Source organism: Numida meleagris, chromosome 2 (assembly GCF_002078875.1).
Source record: "Numida meleagris isolate 19003 breed g44 Domestic line chromosome 2, NumMel1.0, whole genome shotgun sequence".
NCBI lineage: Eukaryota > Metazoa > Chordata > Aves > Galliformes > Numididae > Numida > Numida meleagris.
The window spans coordinates 93,838,449-93,860,266 of NC_034410.1; the positions used below are offsets into that span (position 1 = coordinate 93,838,449).

The window sequence follows — 21,818 nt, forward strand, 5'->3', positions numbered from 1 at the left end:
ACTACTTCCTGAAGAGTGGAACAGGAGCAGAAATATGGTCCCCATTTCTTTCATACTCTTGGGAAATTATCAGTGACAGCTCATTTGCTCATCTGAAAATACATTTGTCTTCTTTTTAATGAGGGATTGTATTATTAAGAATTTCTCTATTTGTTCGTTGCTGTATCACCTAAAAACTCAGTGCTTTTAGTAATCATCCCTTCTGCTACATATTATAACGCAGATTATAAGGTCATTTCATTTACAGTGACCTTACAAATTAAGGGAAAACAAAAGGCAAGCGATAGATAGGAGAAGACAGAAGAATGCAAGGGAATAGTGAGGCAATACTTGTCACGGTGATAGGAATCACTTTCAGCATAGCACTACCTTAAAAACTGTGAGCACTTTCTTTCAAGTAAGAAATAGTACTGATTTCTATTTATTTGTTTATTTGTTTATTTATTAAAGAAAGACAAGAAGTAGAGAAGGGAATAAGAAATTAAGTTTCTGGATATTTTGCAAGAGTTACTTTCAAGATCGAGTCTGGAGAGTAGAAAGAAGGTGATTGCTTCACACAAGGCAAATATTAGATATACAAAGAATTTGCTGACCAGAAGCTGGAGGCAGTATCTCAACATCCCAAGATGTGGAAAGCAAATTTACTTTGAAATACCTTGAAACAAGGTTTGATTGAGCAGAGAAGGGCAAACCAGAAAGACATACAACTCTGTTTCACTACATAGCCTTATGTTTTTTTCACAATAATTTCCTCAGCATTTTCAAGTGAATGTCACTTTATAAATGTAAAAAATGGTGTGAAAAATCTCAAAATTTGAAAATGTGTATTTTCCCCTAATATATCAGAGGTGCGATGCCTGAATAGATGTCTCATAGGCCATTGAAATAAATTAGGAATGAAGAGACAGGAAAATGGACCAAAATAGTAATTATACTCTTTAAATTGTTCGCCACTGATGGCTAACTGCTGAGAGCACTGCTGAAAGGTAGGCAATGGTAGATCAGTCTAGTTATAGTATCCTCACTGTGATGTTCATAAACAGTGTCTTGTCAGATGAGTTTGCTGACTCCATTTGCTGTTCACTCTTCATGAATAATACTCTACAAGCCTGAAATATCTTGTTGAAGTAGGTATGCAGTATCAGAACAAATGTCTAAACACATCAGAAGCAGTTACTACAGGCCAGGCTGAACTACTGTCTCTTCATTTAAATACTGCTTGAAATAATCATCTTTATGATTCCTCAGAAAGGTTTCTGACTATTTGACTTTTTCTTCACTTAGGTTGTTTGACTTTTGCCATGCGTCATAGAATCAAACGTTGGTTGATGTTAGAAGGGACCTCTTTAGATCATTTGATCCAAGCCTCTACTCAGGAAAGGCCACCCAGATTAAATTGTTCAGGACCATGTCCTGATTGCTTTTGAGCACTTCAAGTGAAGGAGATTTCACAACCTCTCTGGGCAACCAGTTCTAGTGTTTGATAATCTGTGGAGTAAAGAAGAGCTTCCTGATGTGTATGTGGAACCTCCTGTGCCCCAGTTTGTGCCCACTGCCTCTTGTCCTGCCACTGGGAATCACTGAAAAGAGTCTCATTCCATCTTCTTTGCATCCTTCCTTCAGGTGTTTATACATTTTTACAACATCCCCTTTAAGCCTCCTCTTCTTCCACCTGTCTAAGCCTCTTCTCACAGGAGTGGAGGTCCAGTGTCTTGATTATCTTAGTGGCCCTCTGTTGGACTCTTTCCAATATGTCCAGGCCTCTTGTACTGAAGGGCCCAAAACTGGGCATAGAATCCCAAGTGCAGTCTCACAAATGCTAAGACAGAAAGGAACATCTCTCTTGGCCTGCTGGCAAAAGAATGGGTATTGATAGCACTATTATTTAAACTGTCATTTTAAAAGACATATTGATTAGTGTTTTATCCTGAACAGACAAAAGGTCTCTGGATTTTTCAGGCCTAAATTAAAAGCAGACAAATACATACATTTTTTCATTTTGTTGTACAAACTGACTACCATAAGATAAATTCATAAACCAGACTTTGTTTCTGTATAAAGAATTTTATTCTTCTTGGATAAAGATTTGAATAAATTGATAGTAAGTTGTGAACGTGTGGTAAGGACTTTCAAAGTTCTCATTGCCTCTTAGGAGACGGTGATTCTCAGCTAAGAATTGCATGTTATTTAAATTTTGGTGTTTTATTTATTGTGCCAAAAATCACTGGAAATAAAATAATAGCACATAGTTTGTGCTAAGCTTTATTTTTCTAAAAGAGTATTTTGTGCAAATTAAACTAGCTACAGGAACATACAGCTTTAAGATACATTTATCCTTTGTCTATTCAATCAAAGACAAGAATGTTGGAGGTGCTAAAAGCAGAAAAAACATTTATTTCCTATACAGCAGAAAAGAGAAAAATGGAATTTTTTTACCACTTCTTCATGGTACTTTGGCATTTCTGTGGGCATTTTGCTGAGCTGGGAAAGAGGGAAAGAAGATTTTAAACTATATGCACTGCTCAGTTTCAGTTTTCTGTCATTGAGGCCACTAAGGCTAGTTGTTCACCCTTCAGGCAGTTCTGTGACTGCAGTTCAAAATGAGCTCTGTCTAAGCAGAAACATACAATTATTCCAATCAAATTATTTCTAGGCTACAATACAATTACCCAACTTAATTTGGAAGATGAATTAATTGGAGGATGATTTTTCCTTTTTTGCTTAAAAAGTCCCTGTGTAGGATATTCATAAAGAAAAGTTGAACACTTGACGTTGATGCCAGAGTCTCTTAAAGAATCTCCATTTTAATCAGAAGCAGATTTTGTTTCAGCTCTTTCCTTTTCAGGAGGGGAGGAGAATTTACGATTGCAAATCAGCTCTTACATTATCACAGAATATATAAGTAAAAGTAGGAAGATAGAAGTGATGCTTTGTCAAAGATTTTTCTTTTTTTTCTCCTTTTCCACAGATGAAAATTGTTTGAAAAGAGGTTTCAGCATGAATTGCTCCACTTTCCTCTCCCTTGCGCTGGCACTGGTTCAACTTCGACCTTGTTCTCCAACCACACAGAGCTACAGTGCTCAAAACGCAGATCAGTCTTTCACAGCAATTCGAAGAGTGAAGCGTGGCTGGGTATGGGAGCCACTTTTTGTAACTGAGGAAGAGACCTCAACGATGCCTATGTATGTTGGACAGGTATGAGAAGTCATGATGACAGGATGACACAATGTTATATTTAACATGCTGATTAGCATCTTACAACCTTGTCTTGGACCATCAAGCATATCTAGTGACCTTGAAATATCAAGAAAAATAGGAAGAGGAGCTAAGGTAGCTGTAATTGGGCAGCACAACACCTCAAATTTACTGTGATCTGATTTAGGATCAAAGAACTACCGGGGCTAGAGGTCATGGGAATAGTTAGGTGCTTGTATCATCTGGCTCCAACATCATGGAAACACAACACACACTCAGTTACTAAAACAAAAACTATGCTGAGTAGGCGGAGGTATGAAAATGAAAATTTCCTTTCTATCTTCTTAATGAAAGTTAAGGACTCATTTATCAACATCTGGCAATTTGCTTGTGCTATTTTTGGCAGTGCATCAAAGCAGCCATACTGATTGCAGTGTAGTTTACAAACAGTATTTAGCATGATCTTCTATTACACTAAGTAGCAGCTGATTCATCCCTCATTAATTTTTAATGAAGCAGATTAATACTAAATCCTTTTACCACTGAGAAACTACAGGAATCTGCATGGTTCATTAGATTAACATAGCTTTAGCACAACGAGCAATTACTTTTCACCCTCCTTTAAAAATGTTCTTTAAGATAATTGTCTTAATGAGACTTTATCTACTCCTTATTTTCCCTCTTTGCTTACTCTTCATATTATTATTTATAATTATTATTTATTTTTGTAAACTAGAAGTAATTGTAATCTTGAGATCTAGTTTTCTTTTCTTTAAGGCACTTTCTAGATGAATGAACCAAAATAAGTTTAACTGCTAATTAACTAGCACTAAAATTTAATTGGGCCCAAAGGGTGAAGTGCTCAAAATTCATTAATCATTTTCTCTCAGCCCCTTCGAAGTAACTACTACAGAAGTGCAATGTCTTACTTCGAAAAGAACAAGTATAGGCATACTCATTTTTTAATCATGATTACTTTTCCTATAGCTGAAAAACAGGAAAACGTAGTTTCCTATGAAAGAAACTTCATAAATATAATACATTTTCAGCTCTAGAAAACTTTAATAATATTGTGTTTTTATTTTACACAGGTAAACTATGGGGAATTTTAATTGAGTACTATTGTTAGTTTACTGCAGTTTAGCCTCTCTCTAATTCAGACATTTTCTTGTGGCTTTCTGTTGAGTACAGTAAACTCTATTTTCTGTAAATAAAGTGAAAATCTGTGATCAACACATGAATTTTTAGTAAATAAAACCCAGAAGAATCTGCGTGAACAAAATGATAGAGGTAGATAGTCTCTGTTAATTGTTATTCCATATTACACTCTTTATGCAGTCAGATTCAGAGCTCAATGTTCAAATCTAATTTAACATAGATTAATGAATACTTTTCCATTATCCTGCTTAAGAAAAAGGAATGTGTCCACAAGCATTACGGTTTCAGCTATATGAAGACAAGGACATAAATTCTTCGTCCCAGGTTTCATTTTCAATCCAAAGACCATTTATTCTATTGTGTCTAGCTTAAAAAAATAACTCAGCTAAGAACCCCCTGTATGCTTTCTCAGCATATGTCTATGTAAGAGAACTCTCATTTAATATCATGAAAATATTTTAGGTATAATTATACTGAGTGAAATTGTTCATTATAGGCTATGTCTAAAAACCCAGTCCCAGTCAAGCTTCCAGGTGTTTATTCTCTAAGGGTTTGATGCATTTTGTTAGCACATCCCAACTGTATCTCAGGGTAAAGATCTAGACATCCATTACCTTTCCCAAGGTCTGGTATTCATGACAAGGAAACCAAGATATATAGATCCAATATAATCCATGATGCTCCTTAGCCTGCTGCCAAGCTTGGGTGACATTAAAACAAGTGGGACCAGACTACTCATAAAGAGATCCTGCCTCCTGGGTTCACCACATAATGGTGAACCTGTCTCACATTTTCAACACAACTACATAAATTGAAAACTTTAGAGACTAAGATGTTTGTATGTTAAAGGATTTAAACATCATAACCCTAAAAATGATCTTTCATGTTTTTAAGGGGAATTAACTGCAAGTTTAGGGCTTGAATACTCTGACAAGACTCAATATAGGAACTCAACACAGTGTCTCTCACATCTCAGAGCAGTTCCCAGACACATTTTAAATGAACTGTCAACTAAATCCATAAAATTGAACAAATATGCAATTCAAAATAAAGCTTCCGAAGAAAAGCTGAAACTTTTTCAACATCAGCAGTTATCACAAAATATTTTTAATAAATCTAATAGGGAAATGTGCCATAGTTATTTCTTTTCTAACATGTAGTCTACACTGATCTGTAGGGTCAGTAAGAAAGTAAGAATGAAGCAAAACAGGAACATTATTGAAGTGAATAGCTAGACATATAATTTACTTTTAAAGCATGCTACTTTGTAGGAGAAGAAAGTTGAATATATTTATATACATATATTACATTGAATTATTCAGTACTTATCTTAGCCCTAAAATATTTTGACACCTTTTGTTCAAAAGCCAAAATAAATTAAAAACCAAAACAAAACAGGAAAATAATGATATGATGGAAATTGCTGTTGCCAAAAAAATCAACTGTAGATGATTGGTATATCAAGTGTTTCATTCCCTGCCATCACAAAAACGCATATCGTTAACATAAATAGAACAATTTTATTGATGGAAAAAAATACAGCTGGACCACACTAGTCTCCAGGGCTCAGCTTCATCAGAGGAATCATCATCATAAAGTATCTTATCAAGATAAGGGAAGATGCAGATCATCCTGGAAGGAAATGGAAAATGTCTGTCAATTTATTTCAGAATAAATAAGACCTATACCTCAGAATGGCTTTTCATCTTGTTAATATTACAATAAAATGGGAACACCACTCTCCCTCATGATTACACTTAGTATTGCTGAGTATAAAAATAATATATATATTTATGTAATAATCATAAGGAGCACTTAACATTTGTAAAAACAAAGAATTTAGATAATTTTTTAAAGACCTTTGCATTGTTCTCAGCAGAAGCTTATGAGAGCTGATAAAGCAACAAGCTAAAGTGTATTCTTAACTCCTTTCACTCCAAAGTGGCTGAAGCACCCTTTTTCAGGTTTCCAATATATATATATGTCAGCTATATCAATACTTTGAAACTGAGACACAATTGGCTAAAAATGTGACAATGCCCTCTTTCAGATATTAGTTTCCAAGAAGATTCACTAGTGAGAGGGCTCACTGTACAATGAAATGATAAAAAGCCAAAAATTAATATTCCAAACTTTATTTCCACCAGAATGTGGAAATTAAATAATAATAATCATACATTTTTCTGTTTTTCACTTACAGCTGAAATCAGATTTAGACAAGGAGGATGGCAGCCTACAATATATTTTGACTGGGGAGGGAGCTGGCAGCATTTTTTTCATCAATGAACATGGCAAAATTTACGTGAGGCAAAGGCTGGATAGAGAAAAGAAATCCTTCTACATTCTAAGAGCACAAGTAATCAATAGGAACACTCGTCTTCCTATTGAACCCGATTCTGAATTTATTATCAAAGTTCGAGATATCAATGATCATGAACCACAATTCTTAAATGGACCTTATGTGGCTACTGTTCCAGAGATGTCACCTGAAGGTATGATGTGCTATAAACTTTTTATTTCCTGATTATTATTATTATTATTATTATTTCAATAGCTATATTCATTTAAAATCTTAAGAGCCTATTGCATGGATTATATTTCAGTGAGAAGGAAGCCACACTATTTTACAGCCTTGCAAATTTATGAAGGTATACGTTTAAACAAGATTTTGTGAATAACTCCAATTAACATAGTTGCCTTTAAATATTTATGTACCTACATGTATCAGAGTAGTTTTACAGATTCTGGATTCATGCTTGGGTTGAATATAGAAACCTGTATTTTCCATGATTCAGCCTTGAAATTGATACTTACTTAAAAATAGCATCACACTTCAGAATTGGTAGAGTACTGTAGCCAGCTGGTATTGCAGGAAAGATTTTAGTCAGATTTCACTACTTATTTAATCAAGATAGCACCCTAGTGTCTATAAAATTGTTCAGTGTATGACTGTTGTTACAACCTGTCAGCTCTTCTACCAATGTGATGGAAAAATAGCATGCACTTAAACTTTAAAGGCCTCTGACCTTGCTTGACTCTTTAAGCACATAAATATAAGCTCAGATGAACTGAAATGTACTCAACAGCCTTCTTCAGCCTCTTCTGATTTTGCTTAATAATTAAACAGTAGACCTTTATTATACTCTGTGTAGTATAAATCATACTGTATCATAACTGGAAAAGAGTCAAATTTACATCAAAGCACTCATGATTTTCCCCCAAATATAGGGATAGTTTCCTTTCTGTAAGTAATGAGTTCAGAACAGGAATGAAGTGGGCTGATGTGATGACCATCCTTGTATCATGTATGATGCCTACCTATTTCCACAGTCAAGCCTCTGTCCTACTTGGTAAGCTTCCCTTTGTTTGGATTGGATGATGGTCAATATAGTAGTATTTCAAATTCACAAGCAAAGTAATTTAAATTTTCCTGTCAAAAGCAATGAGTTAAACTCTGGATCACTTCTTCCACATATCTACATGTCAGAAAGATCTGGACTATGTATCTGGAAGCTTGTGTGAAAGCAGCTGGCATAAACAAGCATATTATTGACAGTGTCATTCCAAATAAATATCTTCTTAAAGAAAGGAAAAATAGATTCTTTCAAACTTGCTGAAAGAATCCCACTAATCATTTAAATTCCTACTTCTATCTCTTGGTTATTTCTATTACAAATAAAATTGAAAAGAAATTCTAATATTGTGTTACTTAAAATTGTATGAATTAATGAGCACATTAACTTAATAGCATCAGGTAGTAAAACATATGTTTCATTCAGCATTATCCAACTTTTAGGGTAGATTCAGTGAATCTTTCACAAGAAGCTGTAAACTTTATCATCTTCTGTCATCCTGGATAGCTTTTGCAAGTCAGGCATACTCAATTTTGGAGTTTAATTAAAAGAGAGGTTAATATCCTAATTCCTGCAAGAAAGCAGTAGTTCACAGTAACTAGCAGCAATAGCTGCAAAAGACATCAATTTAATTGACTCATTTCCTGGTAACCCTGCTTCATAATTTGTACTCTTCGTGAAATCCTTTTGGGGTGTGTGATTGTTTCTTCACTGCTACTTTCTTCCATTCAGACAAAATAGTTTTTCTCAAAACATCTGCATTTGAGTTCTTACTAAAATAACTTTCTAACATAATCTGTTAGCAGTTCAGAGAGCACTTCTGGCTAATTCCCTCAAGATTAGAGGCAAGAAAATGGATATTCTGTCAGGGCTCTTTGCAATCTTTTATGCACTCACAATAAAATTGTACCCTCAGCAAGTTTGCTGATGACATCAAGCTGAGAGGTGCAGCTGATACAGCAGAAGGAAGGAATGCATCCAGAGGGACCTTGATAAACTCAAAAGGTGGACTCTTGTGAAAATAATGAGGTTCAACAAAGCAGAGTGCAAGGTTTTGCACTTGGATCGAGGTAATCCCAGATCGAGGTAATCCCAGATATGTATACGAACTGAGAGAAGAACTCCTTGAGAGCAGCCCTGCTAAGAAGTACTTAGGGGTCCTGGTATATGAAAAACTTAACATGAGCCAGCAGTGTCCGCTTACAGCCTGGAAGGCCAGTGGTATCCTGAGTTCCAACAGAGCAGAGGCAGCCAGCAGGGTGAGGGAGGTGACAGTCCCCCTCTATGCTGCCCTCTTGAGGCCCCAGCAGGAATTCAAGTCTGAGGCCCTCAACCATAGAACCATAGAATCATTAAGGTTGGTTAGACCTCTAAGATCATCTAGTCCAGCTGTCTACCTACCACCAATATTGCCCACTGACCATGTCCCTCAGTGCCACATCTCCACGGTTCTTGAATGCCCCAGCACAGGAAAGATATAGAGCTTTTGGAGAGAATCCAGAGGAGGGCCACAAAGATGACCCAGGGGCTGGAGCACCTCTCCTGTGAAGGTATGCTGAAGGAACTGGGCTTGTTCAGCCTGGAAAAGAGAAGACTCTGGGGAGACCTCATTGCAACCTTTCAATATTTTAAGGGAGTTTATAAACATGAGGGAAATCAACTTTTTACAAGGGTAGATAGTGATAGAAAAGGGAAAGTAGTTTTAAACTAAAGGAAAGGAGATTTAGATTAGATGTCAGGGAGAAATTTTTTATTGAGAGAGTGGTGAGGTGTTGGAACAGATTGCCCATAAAGGCTGTGTGTGCCCTGTTGCTGGAAATGTTCAAGGCCAGGTTAGATGGGACCCCGGGCAATCTGATCTAGTACTTAATCTAGTGTCTGGCAATTCTGCCTGTGGCAGTGGGGTTGGAACTTGATGATCCTTGAGGTCCCTTCCAACCTAAGCCATTCTATGATTCTATGGTTCTATGATTCTTTGAATATACAGAACATAGTTCATTGTCTAGAATTATCTGGGTGTTTTTATCTGGTATTACACAGACTTTAAGATTCTCATAATGGCTTTTTTCCTTTTTATTTTTTTTAAGTGATAATGAGTTAGTTATAAGGCACTTGGTTACTTATAAAAATGATTTTAAAATAGCTGATAATTTAATATGGCTCAACTTACACTCACCCAGACCTGTAACTATTCGCACAACTATAACAAGAATTCAATTCTGAAATTCTTCTATATTATCTTTCTGTCTTACTGATGAGTTCTTCTCTTAATGACGAAAGGATGATTACATGGAAGAAAAATAGTAGGCAGGATGGTATATATGGCAAAGAACAACAGTAGTATTCTTTTCCCATAAACCTCTGTTTTTCACCTGAAATCAACAATAAGCAGTTTACAGGTACAAAATCTCAGTCTGTATTGACTTGAGTTGCTTATAAACTGAAAACCTAAAAGTGGAAGGTTCAGCAGTATTTAGCTAATTTCCTATCATCTCCTACATGTTTAAATGCCTATGTCACTTTAGCATAAGATCAATTAAATTGCAAAAATCTTCTTTTATTTTTAATATTTCTGTAAGATTATAACAAAGATTTAACTGAAATGTAGAATTACACAATTTCTCATTATGGGTTAAAAATAAGACAGCATGCCAAAGCCTGTCTTGAAACTCACAGATTTTCAGTCAACCACTGTATGACATTAATTTAGATAAATCCTGTGGAACCTGAAATACTTTCTACACTCCTTCTGTGTTTGGCCTCTAGCACTAGTACCATAGTTATTTCAGCGGTTATTCTTTTATCTACTTCTTCCATCTAGATACTAGCACATAACCAGTTGTATTTATGTGGTTTTGGAACTAAGGGGGGTTTCAGTTGCCCCATGTCAGATCAGAGTTCCAACTGCTCCAAAAGGGATGCACAGTCGAGAAGAGTTGAGCTGTGAGTGACGCTGGGTGTACTCTGGGAGAGCAGATTTAAGGAAGGGAAAAACTGCTGTGCAATAGCAGCTGGGAGAGAGGAGTGAGAGATATGAGAGAACAGCCCTGCAGGCACCAAGGTCAATGCAGAAGGAGGGCAAGAAGAGCTCCAGGCACACAGCAGCAGTTCCCTGCAGCCCGGGAGAGGCCCATGGAGGAGCAGGCCATCCCCCTGCAGCCCGTGGGCACTGAGCGGAGCAGATCTCCCCATGCAGCCACGGAGGAGCCCAGGGGCAGCAGTGGGTGAGGCCTGAAGGAGGCACAGACCATGGATACCCATGTGGAGCAGTGCCTGAAGGGTGGACCCTGTGTATGGAGCCATGCTGGAGCAGTGCTGGGAGAGCTGCAGCCTGTGGGAAGCCCATGGGGGATCAGTTCAGGAAGGAAAGCACCCATGGGAGGGATCTCACTTGAAGCAGAGGCAGAGAGTGACCATGGAGGAGCAGCAGAGATAAAATGTTATGTATGGACTGATTGCAGCCCCCATTTTTTAGCAACTAGGGGAAGGAGGTTGAAGAGAGTGGATGGAGGGAATGTTTTTAATTTGCTTTTAGTTTCTCACTCCTCTAGTCTGCTAGGCAATCATTTACATTAATCTCTCTATGTTTTACCTAAGATGGTAAACAGTGAGTGATCTCCCTGTCCTTATTTCAAACTGTGATCTTTCTTTTAATCATATTTTCTCCCCTTGTTCCTTTGAGATCAGGGAGTGAGAGAGCAGCTGTGTGATATTCAGCAACCTACCCAGGTTAAACCAACACAATGGCTAATTAATGTGTATGCTTGTCATGTAAAATCACAGAATCATAGAATCATAGAATGGTTTAGGTTGGAAGGGACCTTTAAGATCATCTAGTTCCAACTCCCCCTACTATAGGCAGGGACGCCTCCCTCTAGACCAGGTTGCTCAAAGCCCCATCCAGCCTGGCCTTGAATGCTTCCAGGGAGGGGTCATCCACAGCCTCACTGGGCAACCTGTTCCAGTGTCTCACCACCCTCACAGTAAAGAATTTCTTCCTAACGTCTAGTCTAAATCTACCCTCTTCCAGTTTAAAACCATTTCCCCTCGTTCTGTCACTACATGCTCTTCTAAAAAGACTCTCCCCAGCTTTCCTGTAGGCACCTTTCAGGTAGTGGAGGACAGCTGTAAGGACTCCTCAGAGCCTTCTCTTCTCCAGGCTGAAGAGCCCCAACTCTCTCTACCTGTCCTCGTGGGGGAGGTGCTCCAGCCCTCTGATCATCTTTGTGGCCCTCTGGACCTGCTCCAACAGTTGAATGTCCTTCTTGCTTTGAGGGCCCCAGAACTGGACACAGTACTCCAGGTGGGGTCTCACAAGAGCAGAGAGTATAAGTGGAATGACATATACTGGTATGCACCTTAACAGTGGTCGGCTCCAATATGTGGAATGGTTGAGGCACACCATGAAATCCTCTCTGAGCTTGCTTTCCCTGCTTCTCCAAGGGTAGCTGCTGTACTTCTGAGATGAAAGCTCTTTTGGTGTGTATCCTAAGGCATTAATCCTTTGAAGGAAATTTCTGAACTCTAAAAAGATGGAAACAATAACCAACCAAATTTGCAACATCAGTAACAGTGGCTTGTTACGTTACTGCTTTGCTTCCAGTAAAATGTAATCTTCTTCTGTTTAGTAAGCACAGAGACTGGAAAGAGTTTAAATTCTATAGAGTCTTGTTTTGCACTTTTTCGGAAGTCTCCAGCAGCTGTTCAGCTCAGTGGTACTTGACCTGAAATCTAGTGATTTACTTAAAGAAAACATGGGCAATACTTGAAGAACAGATCATAGTAACTGACCATTTTCTCTGGAAGTAAGAAAGCAATGAGAAAATAATTCACAGCTGACTGTGTATTACTTGCCACAGAGAACCATAGAAACATAGAAAACAGGCATAGATAATTTTACCTAAAGTTTGGTACAAATATCAATACATATACTCAAGTGACAACAAATTAGAATACATTTTACTTCTGTCTTAGCTCTCTTTTATCTTCAGCAATAATTTTATTAGGATTTTATATGCAAGTGTCACAATAAATGAACAGTGTGTCAGCAAATGGACTCCCTTCTCACAGCATAGATCTGTAGTTTTCCCTCAGGCATTTGGCACAATTCTACATTAAGTGCCTCCCATATAGCTGTTAAACTTATACAAATGCAGTATATCTGATGGAATGGTTGAGTCAGATGCAATAATTTATCAGTACATAATGTTTTTGTAGATTTCAAGCTCTAGTTAGAAAAAAAAATGAGTAACTATTGTGTCCCTGCCTGTAGTGGGGGGGTTGGAACTGGATGATCTTGAAGGTCCCTTCCAACCTAAACCATTCTGTCATTCTATGATTCTATATGAATGCCCTCTAGTTTATTTAATAGGCTGGAATGTATTAGTGGCACAGTTAGGTTTTACCCAAAAGGAGTAAAATCAAGGATGCAGGAATAAAAAGAAAAAATCTTATACAGCAATTGAAAAAATGTTGCTTGCCTTAGATAGAACCTGATGAAAAGTGGAGAATGTGTAAATATGTTTACTGTGTAGCTTAAGACATTTATGTGTACATAGAATATGTATTTGGGGCTAAACTTTATACCAGTGTTATACACAAATATTCAGAAAATGCATATTTGAAAACTCACAAGTATATTTAGTTAATGTCTGGTATCATATCCATTTTCACTATATATTACTATAATCATAATTAGATTCTCTTTTATATAATTTCATAGCTGGCATGTCAAGTGCTGACTTTTTATTTGTTTTTAGGTAAAAAAAAAAAAAGATTATTGATTTTTTAAAAATAAATTATTTATTCTGAATTATTTTTTCCCCAACCATGGAGTTACTAAATGGCTGAAAACTTTCTTTTCAGGCCTATTGGGACATAATATTCCTTAGTTAATTTCTGTCACTCATACACAAATGTCTACAAATGTAAAAACATAGCTCCATTCAGAAAATGGCTTTGTGTAATGTGAGTTAATTGCATAAAGAAATACAGGCTTCATGGCAGTGAAAGATGAAAAACTGGTAAAACAAATAGAATTCAAATCTGGCATAACACTTTCCTTCTGCTCACTTCATAGTCAATATTTAAAGTTTTATGTACTGATTATGAAGTATTTGTCCAAAAACAATGTGAGAAATAATAGCCTTTAATTTATATGGTCTATTGTCACCTCAGTTTTACAATAATCTTCCTCCTAATACGGGAGACCTATCTTCTTTCTTCCCTCCAAGTCAGCTCCCTCTTTACTAGACAGCTTTTGCCTGCTTCGCCTTTCTGTTATGCTCCTGGTCCCTGAGCCCTCCTGAGGAGATCCCATTCTTTCGCCTTCTGTGATTCTATCAAAGGGTTAATACGCAAGCAAAAAAGTAGTCTGGGGCTTTCAGAAGCAGCAAAAGCCATTTGAGTTTCAACGTTTCTTTATAATGAATACTAACTGTAGGAAGTAAATCTATCTTTTAATGAGTGAGAAACAAAAAGCTGTAATGATAACCTTGCAGTCCTGCATTGTTTATTTTTTTCCATCTTATTTATTTGTTAAACAAGGTGCTGTAAACAAACAAATTTATGAACTTAGTCATTTGTTCTTGGGTTTCTTTAGCAGAAAACTGTACTTATAGGCTGTACAACCGGCTGTACCTATTGTATTATCCACAGTGCTTGATTCATTCCTCGCAATCCATTTCTTTCAAAACAACTGCATTATAGCATGCTAACATGCCTTAGAGGTTGAATTTTGGTGTTAGTTAGAACAGTTTTCCAGAAAATGTCTCTGATGTGAACTTAACAGCTGTGTAGTTGTGTGCTTCTATTTACTTTATGTTGGTGTTGTTAGAAGATACTGCTATTTCTGAGGCATGTATGTGTCTCAATTAAATAACAGTCTGACATTTTACTGTTTCTCCAAAGCAATAGGGAGTGGTATACATATATATATATGACACACATCTAATACATGCATGTTAGAAGTTTGGTGTTACAGCTATGTTTTGAAGTATATATTGCTCCAAAAGTTGGTGATAATGAATAACATCTTAGCATATCTCCACTCTGAGGGAAGATAGCATGCATTATAGAGTGAGTCACTTGAAGTGCTGCTGACTAAATTAAGAGTAAATGGAAAGGATGAATACTTTTGAAAATAATAACAACATTTCATTTGCCAAGTTCAGCATACCTTTGTATGTGAAAATCTTCTACAATTCTATTCAAAAAATGAACTATTGATGTAATAGTAAGTTCAGAATTGAGTATATATATTTTTATTGGTAAAAAAAAATAATAAGTTTGAGTTTGCCATAAAAAGGTACTTCAGATCTAATTCCTTGCACTCCATCATTTCTTCTTTTCTCCTCTAGCATAACTGTACAGCTGTATTGCAGCTATAAGCAGATACAAGCACATGACTGACTACTAGAAAGTTATTAGAAAGTGGCTTGATTTCCTGTTTTCTTCACAAGAAGTTTTTTTACTGAGAGTGTGGTGAGGTGCTGGAAAAGGTTGCCCAGAGGTGTTGTGAGTGCCCCATTCCCGGAGATGTTTAAGGCCAGGTTGGATTGGGCCATGGACAATCTGATGTACGACTTCATCCATCAGCTGGCAGTAATGCCTGTGGCAGTGGGGTTGGAACTTGGGGATCCTTGAGGTCCCTTTCAACTCAAGCCATCCTATGATTCAAGGATTAGAAGTGTTATTGGAGTTCTTGTGCAGAAGTTAGGTGAGGAAAAAAGAGATAAAAGTAAAGGTTACCTAAAGTGACAGTACAGTGAATGTTTGCTTTTGAAAGGTAATCATTACTAATGATACCATGAGTTCATTGTCATTCTTGTGTACAGAATATAGCCTACTTTCAGTCAAAGATGAAGTCTTTGTAGACTGATCCTACTGTGCCTTTTACACTGGACAGAGCTTGTTGAAGACTCAAAGATGTAAAACATTATCAGAGTCTTATTATACTTCTTGTCTTCTTTGCTTGCAAATTAATTTATTTCGGTCATGGTAGTATGCTTTCTTGTTCCTATAGAAAACTTGCATAAATACTGTGAAAAAATACCCAAGGGAGGACAAAAAAAAATTCTCTACTTCATTTACATGCCAGAAATTAGGGGAAAAAAAAGCCTAAGATATATAGAATTTTAAGCAATATAAAGACAGCGTTGAAAAGTGGTATGTTTGTAAAGCAAACAAAGGCGATAAAGAGCCTTTATTTAAGATACAGGTGCTATAGAACAAGATAACAAAGAAAGAGGAATTAACTCACTCCTCCCAGAAACAGTTTGAAAAAAAGGGTGAGCTGAGGAATGCAGCCTTTTCTGGTTTGAACTCTGGCGTGCCAGAAAAGGAGAGAGGGGCAAACTGCACAGGCTTTGAGAGCACATGTGCTCCCAGAAGCATGGCCGGAAGTACCACTGAGAGGAGAGAGAGGAAGGGTGGATCGGGGCTCCCCCACTCCGGTCACTCAAGTGCTCACATACTGGCTCAGGCTGTGACCTGACAATTCCACTGCAATGTTATTTTTATTTTAATTGAAAATCCAAATGAAGTCAGAGGTAGTTGCAAATGAAATATTTTCCCTTTTTGATTATGGATTCCAGAAGATGTTATTTACACCTGTATATATTTTCAGGTGGGCTTGAGAGTATAACTGATGTGTTAAAATATCACTAAAGAATGTCTGCTTTCTAATTATGAAATAATATATACAAGATGAAAAATATTGAAGAAGAAATGAGGGCAAGAGGCGAGTAGTTTAAAAATAACCCTGCAGATCATTACAGAGATGTGCAATAAGTAACTTCAGTGTATTCCTTTAGAAATTGAATAATCTATTCTCTTTTTTTTTTTTTTTTTAAGGTACTTCTGTTACACAGGTAACTGCTACAGATGGTGATGATCCTTCTTATGGGAATAATGCCCGGTTGCTTTACAGTCTCATTCAGGGTCAGCCTTATTTCTCTGTGGAGCCAACGACAGGTACTAGAGGATGATCTTGTCACTTTGAAAAATCATAAACCAACATAAAATGGATGAAAGCAAATTTTCTTTCTTCAGTACAGCAAAAATATCAACTGATACCACCCTGTTTTTACATCTTTGCATAATTCCCACGCTTAAAAAAAATCAACACTTTCTTTCCCATAGGAAGCTGACATTATTTATATCTCTTTTGAGAATCAACAATTTAGTTAGGAAAAGGCCTTGCTAAAGAGAGGAGCTGGATTCTGAATACCTCATCCAACTAGTGGACACAGGAAAACTGCTGGGTTACCAGCTCCAAGATTCACTGTGTGACTATTTCTACCTCTATGTTGGAGAAATGAGAGATATTCCCTTCAAAATCATGATTTCTGGGAAAGAAAGATGATTACATATGATATAGGAGGTATACAGTGTGTTTTGTCCCCTAGAATTCTAAGCATACAGAATGAATCTTTAACACAGTGTAGATGTTGCCATAAGTATAGCCTAGAATGTATGTAAATTGTCCAAATATGCATTTTAAACCCATATTATATGGACAGATATTGGGAAAAAACATGAGTGTTGTATGTCAGGGACCTAAAAATGTTTTTTTTTTTTATTTTCAGGAGTCATCAGAATGGCTTCCCAAATGGACAGAGAAACGAAAGATCAATATTTGGTTGTCATCCAAGCCAAAGATATGGTTGGAAAAGCAGGAGCATTTTCAGCAACGGCCACTGTTACCATTAACCTCTCTGATGTCAATGACAATCCACCTAAATTTTGGCAGAGTGAGTATAGGCTACTTACAGTAGTTGAAGGCATAGGGAAATTTAGATCTACCATAGCTCTATTACTTTCAATTTTCAATGTTTTCTGAACAAGACTGTGCTTTGATTTCAGCATTACCTATTTAAAAAACAAACAAACAAAAACAGCTGGACAAAAAATAAGCAAACATCAAAGATAAAGAAACAGAAAACCCACCACTACCAAAAGACTTCAGGCCTACTTTTTTTTTCATGAACCTTTGGAGACAAATTACTTACTAAACTGTTTTCCATATAATTTGCCCTACCTATGCTTAATATCTCGGCCATAGGATTGCTAGAACCATTTTCATGCTCCTTCTTTCTCTCTTTTTTTTTTTTTTCTTTTCTTTTTTTTTTTTTTCTGGCAGATACTTTAACCTTTTTGACAAATGATGTGACTGCCCAGGCAGTTTTTTGTAGACAGTGGAAACGGTCTAGCAGGAGACACTAATAAGATGTAGCTGGGAAATGCTGCCCTCCACTGTTTTTTCACCTTGCTGTAGCTGATTCTCCTTAGCCTTTTATTTACAACTAAAGTGGAACTCAGAGAGAGAGATTCGTAGGAGGAAAGGTTGTCTCACCCTGCCCCTGGGGTCCATCCATCATTGGATTAGGTACATTGCTCTAGTAAAAGCTGAGGGCTTTCCCCAGTTTTCTAAGAGCCCTAAGCCATCATAGCCTCAGTAGCTATTAACTGTGATGGATCACTGAAATTTGTTTCTTTAGGACTCTACTATTTGAATGTCTCTGAGGAAGCTCCTGTGGGCACTACTGTAGGCAGACTCCTGGCAGAAGACAGCGATATAGGGGAGAATGCAGCCATGAACTATTTCATTGAAGGAGACAGTTCAGATGTTTTTGACATCATTACTGACAGTGAGACTCAGGAAGGAATTATCTTACTAAAAAAGGTGAGACTTAAGAAAAAATCTGAAAAATAGCTAAATATGGGGAAGATCTTCCTCAAACGAGAAGTATATTTTATAAAATGCCAATTCTTTTGTATTCTACTACTTTTGTTTTGTTGTATTTTTTTTTTCTTCAGGCTATGTGGTTTGACTAAAATATTAGACGGATAAAACAAAAAATCTTTTTTCTTCTGTTTTCTTTTCGTCTCATTCATGTAACCACTAAATAAACTATTGGCAGTCAAAATATTTTAATATTATTCCTTGCCGTGCAACACAGTGTCGATCATTGTGACAATATATTCAATCTCTTCTTTGCATCATCTGTAAAACCTTTATTGTTAAAATATACACAGTGTCTTCCAGCACTTCCTGTTAAACTTAAGTAAAGAAAGAATGTATAGGAAGAACGTAGAAAGTGGACTTCCTTTGCAATTGCATAACATTAAAAAGGCACTAAATGCACTACTGTGATACTGATTTATCATAGAATCATAGAATCATAGAATTAGCCAGGTTGGAAAAGATCTACAAGATCATCCAGTCCAACCATCCACCTACCACCAATAACCCCACTAAACCACATCTCTCAACGCCACATCTAAATGTTTCTTGAACACCTCCAGGGACGGTGACTCAACCACCTCCCTGGGCAGCCCATTCCAGTGCCTGACCACTCTTTCAGAAAAGTAGTGTTTCCTAATGTCCAGCCTAAATCTCCCCTGGTGCAGCTTGAAGCCATTCCCCCTCGTCCTGTCACTAGTTACAAGGGAGAAGAGGCTGACCACCAGCTCACTACAACCTCCCTTCAGGTAGTTATAGAGAGTGATAAGGTCTCCCCTGAGCCTCCTCTTCTCCAGACTGAGCAATCCCAGCTCCCTCAGCCGCTCCTCATAAGGCCTGTGCTCCAGACCCCTCACCATCTTCGTTGCCCTCCTCTGAACACGCTCCATGGCCTCAATGTCTTTCTTGCAGTGAGGGGCCCAAAACTGGACACAGTACTCGAGGTGGGGCCTCACCACTGCTGAGTACAGAGGGACAATGACTTCCCTACTCCTACTGGCAATGCTATTTCTGATACAAGCCAGGATGCCATTGGCCTTCTTGGCCACCTGGGCATACTTACTGCTGGCTCATGCTCAGCCGAGCATCAACCAATACCCCCAGGTCCGTTTCCTCCACACAACCATCCAGCCACTCTGCCCCAAGCCTGTAGCATTGCCTAGGGTTGTTGAGGCCAAAGTGCAGGACCCGGCACTTGGTCTTGTTGAACCTCATCCCATTGGCTTCAGCCCAGAGCTCCAGCCTGTCCAGATCTCTCTGTAGGGCCTTGCTACCCCCAGGCAGATCGACACTTCCTGCCAGCTTGGTGTCATCTGCAAACTTACTGAGGGTGCTCTCAATGCCCTCATCCAGGTCATCAATAAAGATATTGAAGAGGACAGGCCCCAGCACCGACCCCTGGGGAACACCACTCATGACCAGTCGCCAGCTGGATTTAACTCCATTCACCACCACTCTCTGGGCCCAGCCCTCCGGCCAGCTCCTTACCCAGAAAAGAGTGTACCTGTCCAAGCCACAGGCTGCCAGTTTCTCCAGGAGAATACTGTGGGAGACAGTGTCTGCTGAATGTAATTATTCATAACATAATATTAATATTATATTAATTTTAATTAACGTTATAATTCTGTTATGAATTAAGATAGTTCATACATTTTGATACTATGTGATTTATTTTGAAGAGGAAGCATTACAGGTCACCTGACACTTCATCTGAAATAAAGTCTCTAGTGAAATTCAGGAGCCTGAAGAACTGAATGTTTTAACATTTATTGTTGTTGCTGTTGTTTTTTTTTTTATATAATTTGAGTTCATTACAATTCTGAAAAATTTTTCATTTTTAGGTAGAGTTTTGTTGTTATTCATTGTTTGTCTTTTGTTCAATTTTCAGGAGATAATGACTGTGAAAGTAATTATATAATTATGTGTTTAATAAGTCCTCTTCATTGCGTTATGGAATTTGTTTATTTTAGACACTAAATTCTAACAAATTCAGCTTAATTCTTGCAGGTTGACTGATCTTCATTGTTTATGATAGGCACAATATAGTGTTCAATAAAGGTACATCTTTATTGGAAGTCTAACTACAAACAGAAGAAGGTGTTTTTCTTATCTATTGAAAAACCTATTTTGAAGTGTTGTTAAATGGTAACGTTAAAACAAACCTACACGTGAACAAAGCAAAACCGTTGTAGTTTATTTGTTTATTTGTTAAAAAGTTAAGTTTTTAAAATTTCATCTTAAAACTTAAGTTGAAAATGAAACCTTAGAAGTATCTACTTTTAAAACACTCTCAAAAAGAAGGGGAAGCGTTATTTTGTATTTCGTCCCACACCACTTGTGGATTTGCATTTTAATTCCTATGTGAAAAAAGAAATATTCTTCACCTCATTTTCTTTCTTAACAGGGAGTGGATTATGAGAGCAAGAGGAAACACAGTGTTATAGTAAAAGTTGTAAACAGGTACATTGATGATCGTTTCCTGAAAGAAGGACCATTTGAAGATACAACTATTGTACAAATCAGTGTGATAGATGCTGATGAACCTCCAGTTTTCACCTTGGAGAGCTATGTGATGGAGATTGCTGAAGGAGTTGTAAGTGGGTCATTGGTAGGAACTGTATCCGCAGGAGATCCGGACAGTGATGACAGCCCAGTCAGGTACCTACCTCAAGATATAAATATTTCTCAAATATAGTATTTCCAAAGGCCCCCAAGGCCTTACTTTGACTACCGATTACTGTTCATCATGCTTCCGTTGTGATAACAAAGGTCATTCTAGGTTAAATCCTGACTCCTACCCAAAATATAAATAAAATAGCTCCATGAGTCTTTAAGAGCATTTTGAGATGGGGCAATAGATTAACTAGTGGCATAACAGAAGAGCCAGGGTACCACAGCCAAACCTGTAAGTGCATGTAGGTGTTCCAGTCTATTTTCCAAAATTCTGGAGATATGTGGAGATGGTTTCATTGATGAGAGGAAGAAACAGAACAGCTCCACTGGCATCTTCTCACCTCAACATGACCAAAGTTTACCAGTTCCCTACGTCTGCTACAATAACCACAAAGAGATATTATATAAGAAGAATCCCCCAGGCTTTTAATTTTACAAATTAATTATGCTGTTTCTTAAGGGAGAAAACAAGTAATTAATCTTTAAAACTGAGTTTATAATTAAAAATTGCTTCTTGAGTTACTTGACATCACTGTACTCAGCAGTTTAAAGAAGTTAGGATAAAGGGACAAATGAATGACATACAAAATAATTTATGGTGTGTAGATTAACTTATTAGGTTCCTAATAGCAAAATCAAATACACATGTATATTCTAAGAAGTATTGTCAGTGCAAAGCCATTTGCTATGTTTTC

General features: G+C 37.3%; 1 protein-coding gene across 2 annotated transcripts in view; it reads left to right on the forward strand.

The window, feature by feature from the left end:
• The window catches only part of CDH19 (cadherin 19), a 117,704-nt gene that overhangs the window by 67,949 nt on the left and 27,937 nt on the right, over nt 1-21,818 (forward strand). For both annotated transcript variants that reach the window (XM_021388524.1, XM_021388523.1), the window contains exons 2-7: nt 2,969-3,195; nt 6,554-6,845; nt 16,560-16,679; nt 17,294-17,458; nt 18,206-18,390; nt 20,855-21,108. In XM_021388524.1, the coding sequence (XP_021244199.1) occupies nt 2,998-3,195; nt 6,554-6,845; nt 16,560-16,679; nt 17,294-17,458; nt 18,206-18,390; nt 20,855-21,108 (1,214 nt within the window). In that variant the 5' untranslated portion in view covers nt 2,969-2,997. The remainder of the gene's footprint in view (nt 1-2,968; nt 3,196-6,553; nt 6,846-16,559; nt 16,680-17,293; nt 17,459-18,205; nt 18,391-20,854; nt 21,109-21,818) is intronic.